Source organism: Lolium rigidum, chromosome 1 (assembly GCF_022539505.1).
Source record: "Lolium rigidum isolate FL_2022 chromosome 1, APGP_CSIRO_Lrig_0.1, whole genome shotgun sequence".
NCBI classification, from domain to species: domain Eukaryota; kingdom Viridiplantae; phylum Streptophyta; class Magnoliopsida; order Poales; family Poaceae; genus Lolium; species Lolium rigidum.
Window position 1 is genome coordinate 327,361,638 of NC_061508.1, and position 8,468 is coordinate 327,370,105.

The 8,468-nt window shown below is 51.2% G+C and overlaps 1 protein-coding gene across 1 annotated transcript; it reads left to right on the top strand.

The window, feature by feature from the left end:
* Nucleotides 1-1,336: 1,336 nt before the first annotated feature.
* LOC124684337 lies at nt 1,337-2,848 on the top strand. Its single transcript, XM_047218673.1, has 2 exons — nt 1,337-1,351; nt 2,645-2,848. Exons 1-2 carry the CDS (start codon nt 1,337-1,339, stop codon nt 2,846-2,848), a joined length of 219 nt encoding a protein of 72 aa, XP_047074629.1.
* The last annotated feature ends 5,620 nt before the right edge of the window (nt 2,849-8,468 follow it).

Consider the following 8,468-nt stretch of genomic DNA (forward strand, 5'->3'; position numbering starts at 1 on the left):
AGGGTTTTTTGTGCTGGGGTTTAGCTTGTTGAGATTGCGGTGCGGAATCAGTCGCGGTAGTTTGTTGTAGATTGAATAGTTATTTGTACATTGTGTAGTTTCAGATTGAACTAGGCCGATGATTGTAACCGGTAATCGTAGTGTGAGGACATGATTGATCAGAACCTATGGCATGACTGAACTTCACCATGCCATTGGTTCAGGTCAAACATCTCCTCCATACATGCTCATTCTATGAGGCCTATGCATCTTGCTTTCCATGTTTATGTACTGCATTGGCCAATGATTCAACAATGGCACACTGGAAGGCAAGGTGCTGCCTTCAAACTTAGTCGTGTGTGCCATATGACTTGCACACTAGACTTAGTTTGCGGAAAGTCCCTTTGCCTTCCATGTGATCCTACATATGAGGCCTCCTTTTTGTTTGTGTACTGCATTGGCCAATGATTCAACAATGGCAGACTGGAAGGCAAGGTGCTGCCTTCAAACTTAGTCGTGTGTGCCATATGACTTGCACACTAGACTTAGTTTGTGGGCGGTCCCTTTGCCTGCCATGTGATCCTACAGATATGAGGCCTCGTTTTGGTTTGTCTAGTGCATTGGCCAATGATTTAACACTGGCACACTGGAAGGCAAGATGCTGCCCTCAAACTTAGTCGTGGGTGTGTGATATCTTGCACACTAGACTTAGTTTGAGGGCAGTCCCTTGAGCTACCGTGTGATCCAATGTATGAGGCATCACATGTTTCCATCTATATATTTGTGAGCAGGCACACCTCTAATGCCATGTGTTCTTCTCGCAGACTGAGAAGCTCAAGCTTGGGTCACCTCAGACCCCCGACGAGGGACCGTCCAAGAAGCGAAGGGCGGCTAACGTCGGCCACTTCCAGCCGGATGTTGCGCCGGACCAGTTCCTGCGCATCGTCTTCAAGCCTACCTTCGAGCGGCTACAGATCCCTCGTGATTTCGTCAGGTGGTTCGGAGAAGTCCCTTCGAACATCGTCGTCACCACCAACACAGGCTACTACTGGAGGATGACTACGGTGAGAGAAGGCGATGACGTGTACATCAACCAGGGGTGGGCGGCCTTCGTTGTCGCTCATCGGGTGCAGATAGGCAAGTTCCTAGTCTTCAAGAAGGTGTCCACCTTCCAGTTCAATGTGGTCATCTTCGACTACACCTGCACTGAGGTGATGACCATGTGCGTTTACCATGGCGACGCGACCAGGTGTGTCATCTTCCAAAGCCATGTCTGAAGCTCCTGGTCTGTGTTGCTGTTCCACTCGTCTGTTCAACTATGTGTGTCATGAACTATGGTCGTCTTGTGTCCTGAACTATGATCCTCCTGTGTGTTGAACTATGAAGGTGTTTGAACTTTTATCACTGCTTTACTTTGTCTGAACTCTGAATTGTGTTCTTTCTTATGCTGTTCATCACTGGTAACATCACCACCGAAGGTAAAAGGTAAGCAGAAGCAGTTTCTGGGTTGCAACCAAACAACAGCGGCGACGTTCTTGGCTGCTACAAGGCCTGAAAACCGACCTACCAAACGGCCAGAGCCCAAATCTCCACGGGACCGAAAATACTTTATGCAGGCCACCAAACAACGGGGCTTTTATGGCCCATGGCCCGTCCGGAACGAGATGTGGATGGGTGCATGAATTGAATGCAGGCAACCAAACGCGCCCTTAGAAGTTTGTTTTTCTTGTTGGGCCTGGCCGGCTCATACATTCCAAATAAACTTGAGGGAAGAGTTGTTTGTGACGAGTGACGTGACGGCACACCGTAGACGCACGCATGGATGATGTGGAGCCGTGTACGTAGGCACTGAGATAAGCTCGCAACGCTGTACTACTATACCTACGTGTGCTTGCACAGAACCGACGTAGTAGCAGCGTCCAGATCGAGATACGACATACGACTATACGAGACCCCTGGAGCGTCCGTTTCCGCGCGTGCACGCGGCGACGGCAGGCGCCGCGCCGAGGAAGAATCCAAAAGCTTTCCTCTTCCTGGTGGTACGCGCGTATCCGGCCGAGCCTAGTAGCTAATTACAGCCTGCATCCTAGTACGACGGCGGCTAGCTAGACAATTAAAAGCTACGGCGGCGGTCGTGAGCTGTAGATTAACCAGGCGACCTACCTGAGGCACTCACTAGCCATTGCCAGCCGATGGAGCTTTGTCACGGCGCACTCAAAATCACCGGTGACCGGTCGGTCTCGTCGGTCGCTGCCACGAACGAGATCCAAATAAAACCAGGCAGCTTCGGGTCCAGCTCTGGTCCTGTGTGATGTGAGAGACGACAGCATCTGCTGCTGCCAACGTACGAACCGCACCAGCGGCCACTGCAACGGCACGGCAGTGACCAGCACCAACCGCATTAGCTGCCGCGCCACCAACAAAAGCCGGAGCGCATTCATTGTCGCCGCCCGCGCCCGCCGGAGTTTATTACCCAGAGGCCAGAGCTAGCCCCCACGCCACCGCCTCCCTCTTCAATCTCCATCCATTTTGCAGCCTATAGAAACCACAGCACTCATCGCTCCTCGCTTCCTACTCGTCTGCCTGTCCTCATCTCCACTCACCACGGGAGGTCCTTATGGAGGGGTCGTCGGCGGCGGCGAGGGTGGCGAGGGCGGGCGCCAAGGTGTGCGGGAAGGAGGAGAAGGTGGTGGGCGAGCAGAAGGCGCCGGGGAGCTGCCCCTACTGCGGCGGCGTGGTGACGGCCACCGACGTGGAGGCCAAGTGGGTGCTCTGCTTCCTCCCGCTCTGCCTCAAGAACAAGCGCAGGTTCTCCTGCACCGCATGCAACAGGCGCCTCGTCACCTACCCCGCCATCCTCCATGACTAGGCTCCAGAGCTACAGCTAGCTTCCTCCTCCACCCCGGTCCGTCTGGTTCCATTACATTGCTTGGAGATTGATTTGTCGTAGATATCCTGGCCAAGATCGAGCGATTTACTTTCCGTTTCCGGGACTGGATCGCTGTTGTTACTCAGTTTCTTAGCTACCAGACGAGTGGGATTAAATTCAGTGGATTAATTCACCTTTTATCACTTGCTTCTTTTGGTCGTGTGGCCTCCGCTACAGTTTTTACCGCTGCCGATCAATGACAATACCATGAAACTGCTTTGCCGCGCGCCGCTGCTTTTCTTCCAGCTCGCCTCGCGCGGATGCCCACTACGTGCCGCATGGCTTTATCGATGTGGCGTCACGTCGTCATCCATCCCCGTCGAAAACGTACGTACGTACCTGTCGTCGATAAGATCCCCGGCCGAATTATCACCCAGCGGTTGGCCGGCGATCACGCGCGCGGTAGACCGACATGGCCGGCCGTCGAGCGATCGATCGACGCTCACGGTAACATCGTCTCACACGATCGAGCTAGCTAGCATACTCCGACCGACCGCCGATGTGGTAGGGAGCACGCACGGCACGGCACCTGATCGAGATCTCCGATCGACCGTAGCGCGTGCGGAATCTACCGTACGTCCACCCGTGCTCGTGCCAGTGTCCCCATCAAACAACTCGAATATTCCTATCTACCTGTATGAATCAACAAAGAAACTGGAATATTTGTACGAGTATCACACAAGGGAATCGACCGGCCGGCCGGATTGCTTATGATTCAGCAACAGTCTGTTAAATGCGTAGGCAAACAGATCGACGACAGTGTCAGCATCAGTTCCAGTCAAGGCAGCGACGACTGCACCCAGCATCCGAGAGGAACACCCGACGTATATATATGCAACAGGGCCTTCAGCAGTCTCGGCCACGCGCCAGGTCTGGACGCAATATTAGAAAAAGAGGCTTTGGTTTAGAGCTGCGTCAACTTTTAGCATTGGACTGGCTACAAATTCAGACTAAAGGATGCATTAGCACACCGGTTTGAGAGGCCAGTGACAACCAGTGCTAAAGGATTCGCGGCTGACAGAAACCCTTTTCCCGACGTCGTAACTACACCTTTAGCGTCGAACGAACGTACGTACGTACCTGTCGTCGATAAGATCCCCGAATTATCACCCAGCGCCAGGAGCGGTTGGCCGGCCGGCGATCACGCGCGCGGTAGACGGACATGGCCGTCGAGCGATCGATCGACGCTCACGGTAACGTCGTCTCACACGATCGATCAAGCTAGCATATGCCGATGTAGTCTGCCTGGTAGGGAGCACGCACGGCAGTACGGCACCCGATCGAGATCTCCGACCGACCGTCGCGCGTGCGGAATCTACCGTACGTCCACCCTTGCTCGTGCCAGTGTCCCCATCAAACAACTCGAATTCCTATCTACCTGTATGAATCAACAAAGAAACTGGAATATTTGTACGAGTATCACACAAGGGAATCGACCGGCCGGCCGGATTGCTTATGATTCAGCAACAGTCTGTTAAATGCGTAGGCAACAGATCGACGACAGTGTCAGCATCAGTTCCAGTCAAGGCAGCGACGACTGCACCGAGCATCCCAGAGGAACACCCAACGTATATATATGCAAGAGTAAAATATACATAGGTGATCATCTGCGTTTGTACTGTGTTTCTCAATCCGCCGGCTCGGTCTTCCGGAGGTGCTCATAGGGGTAGGGTGTGCGTGTGTGCGTTCATAGGGGTGAGTGTATGCGCGTGTATGTGAGCATCTGCGTTTGTACTGTGTTTCTCAAAAAAAAAAAAAAAAATATACATAGGTGATCGTACTCACGAAATACCAATTTACGGTAACTGAATACACTCGGAGGTTTATCTATGGTCATTGGAGTTGTATTCGATGAGCTGGCAGTGTGTTGACCGGTCTCTGCAGATAATTTATTTTGCGAAAAGACCCAAACTATTAAATATGGTAACAACAAAAGTCTCCGACTATGCATGCTACCGGAGCCAACTGCCACGCATGTCTCAACTCACTATTCGCCATCCTAGTCGGCGCAGGCAAGCCCCGACGAAGTACTCGATGGCATCTCCTTGCTCAACTGCTTGACAAGGACGACATGGCGCTCGTCGACACACTCATCTTCACGCTGCGGCGTGACGCTGACTCGGCGTCCCGAGCACGCGCGACGGTGGTGCTCGTAGACGTGTCGGCCGACGAGGCCCGTGGCCTAGAAGAGTGGCGTCCCTTCAGGAGCAGGTGTTCGTAGAGGATGCTGGCGTTCTGCACAAAGTGGAGCGCGATGGGGATGTGCACGACGAACCCCCGGTTGCCACCGCATCGAGAAAGCCTCTAGGCCGCCGCTGCATTGAGCACGCCTCCACCACCGCCGCATCGAGAAAGCCTCCCGGCCACCGCAACAGCTGCAGCCCTCCACCACTACCACTATCACTACCGTGAGCTAGCTAGCCTGTTCGACTGATCAGTAGCTACTACTACTCACCTGAAACACGTGAAATCGATTGAGTTCATTGCTTTATAGTTTCACGAGCTGCGGAATCGACTGCACGCGCGCGGGCTGCACGGGCTTCCAGAGTTGTGGGGAAATGAGCCGTGCATAACCCATGGGGCGATTTGCACAAAAATAACCCAAAAATGAAAGAAAAGCACAAACTGACCCTCCGGCGAAACTATTTCACTCATCTAACCCTTTTGTGTGGCGCCCAGGCGCCCCTGCTGCCGGCACCGCAAACCCATCCGACGTGGCTCGTCGACACTGAGCTGGCTAGCCGATCCGACGTGGCAGACCGTGTGGCGCCGCTCTCGCCGGCGCCACACATTGAAAGTGTGGCGCCCGTGGCAAGGGCGCCACACATCCACTTAAGTTTCGGCCGCGCGCGCGCCCCCAGCCCGACCCTTCTTCTTTCTTCCTCCCTCTGTTCTTCCTCTCTCTGCACAGGTCACAGGCGAACTTATCCCACCCCGTGTGCAGTTACATCTTTATCATTTTTGTGTAGGTCACACATAATGGTATTTTTCCGTGAAAACACACATGAGTAAGTATCAACATAATATATACACGCAAAAATTTACTTCACATTTTTTTGAAACTTTTAAATAGCATTTTTTTAACTTTTCGTAAATGGGTGCGCGCGCACCCAGGTTCCATTCACCATTTCCACGTGCTTTTGCTGCTATTGTCACCAAACGTCAAGAAGTTGAAGACAAATACTCACTGTTAACTCCAAGATGATCCGGTGGAGAATCTGTGAATGCACAAAATTCCATCCTAGTTTCTTTATTTGTTTAATTTTTATGTGTTTTGTTGAACTTAAACTATTTGTTTACTATGTTGAACTTACTGAATTATTTCTATGATTTGCTAAATTTGTAATAAATTATTTTTATTTTCTTTAATATTTTAATTTTTATTTAAAAAAGTACTCAAATTTTCCATTTTCGTGTATCGTATTAGAGGCGTACAGGATGAACGGCTGGGGGGCCAGTCATCCCCCATTTTCGTGTCCACACCAGCGTTTCCTCCCACCCACCCCACACCCATACGGGCTAAAAAAAAGGGCAACAAAGGGCTTCACCAGACGCCGTATTTAGTGAACAAGTGAAGGAAAAAAATTTCAAATAGTGACCGAGCTACATGTAGCTCTTTATTTGTAAACACTCAATTTTTTTGATTCAAAGTTTCAAAAAATCCAAATCAAATTTTACAGATAGCTAATGATGTATACTATAATGGTGTAAACTCTCAATATAAAATACCTCATATTCTAGACTACACAAAAATAACAAAATCTGACAAATGTATAGTGAATATTGTACTTCATCCGATACATCCATATTAGAGTCAATTATTATGAACAGGAGAAAGTATATTTTAAAGACTATAAAATATTTTAGATTTTGTCAATTTGATGCAGGCTATACTATAATTTTTTTTTGCATTGTGATTTTACATCATTGTAGCATACATCATTAGCTACCTCTAGAATTTTAGTTTTTTATTTTTTTAAAACTTTAAAATGCAGATTTTAAGTGTTTAACGATAGAGCTCCGCCTCCAAAATGCCACGGAGTGGAGACGCTGTTGTAGAGTGGAATAGGGCAGGCTAGACGGATCCCTACATTGGGAGGTTTTATCACTTAGCACCACTAGTTGAGGAAATTTTATCGCAAAACCACAACTCTAGAAACTTTTTTCACAGAACACCAACATTTGGAGTAATTGTATCACAAAACACATAAATCTCTACTGATCCGACTTGACAAGTAATTAGTTGATAGTAGTTATCTAGAGTGGCACCCAATTATCTGTACGCTCTCTCTTTTCTGAGCATGTTTGTGTGACAATATGACAATATTTGTTACACAATAAAATTTGCTACACACCTTCTGTTGTCCGAGCCCCCTCCTCCTCTTCCCCTCACCTCGCCGCAGCCAGAGAGAGCCACCGGGAAAGCCTGCGTTGTTCCCAAGGACGGCGACGGCGGGGATCTCACCAGTGCCGCCACGTTTGGCCGACGGGTGGCACACCCATGTCCGATATCTGGAGCTGCAGTCCCCGATCCCTTCCGCTGAAGCCCATGGGTGCCTCCACTGCCGGGGTTCGCCGGACCATCACCGCCGCCGGAGCCAGATCAGGGACTGCAGCTCCAGATATCGGACATGGGTGTGCCACCCGTCGGCCAAACGAGCAACACTAGAGAGATCCCCGCCGCCTCCATCCTTGGGAACCGCGTAGACTTTCCCGGTGGCTCTCTCTGGCAGCGGCGAGGTGAGGGGAAGAGGAGGAGGGGGCTCGAACAACAGCAGGTGTGTAGCAAATATTATTGTGTAACAAATATTATCATATTGTCACACAAACATGCTCCGGAGAGAGAGAGTATAAAATAATTGGGTGTCACTCTATATAACTACTGTCAACTAATTACTTGTCAGACCGGACCAGTAGATATTTATGTGTTTTGTGATGCAATTACTCTAAATGTTGGTGTTCCGTGAAAAAAGTTTCTAAAGCTGTGGTTTTACGATAAAATTTCCTCAAACTAGTGGTGCTAAGTGATAAAACCTCCTACATTGGCCGAAGGGGAAAAACAGTCTAGATCTCTTCATCCAACACCCATCCCCATCCCCATCCTCGTAAACCCTAACCCCTTACGCTCCTCCCAAGTCTGAACCACCGCCGGGAGATGGCCTCGCCTGGCACCTCGATCACGGACGACCGGCTGGCCGTCCTCCTGGAGGAGATCTTCCTCCGGCTGCCCACCGCAGCCGACCTCGTCCGCGCCTCCGCCGCCTGCGTCCCCTTCCGCCAGGTCGCCACCGGCGGCTCCTTTCTACGACGTTTCCGCAGAAGCCACCCTCCGCCCTTCGTCGGTTTCATGGACTGGCACAGCTTCAGCCGGGCCCTCCCGCCTCACACCTCTGCGCCCGCCGCCAGCGCAATCGTCCGCGCCGCCGACTTCACCTTCTCCTTCCTCCCCAGCCCCACCCCCTACTCCCTGCTGCCGGACCCCGGCCTCTGGAGCGTCAGGAGCATCCTCAACGGTCGCATCCTCCTTGACCGCGGCCCCAAGAGCGAGCAGGGTTTGGTC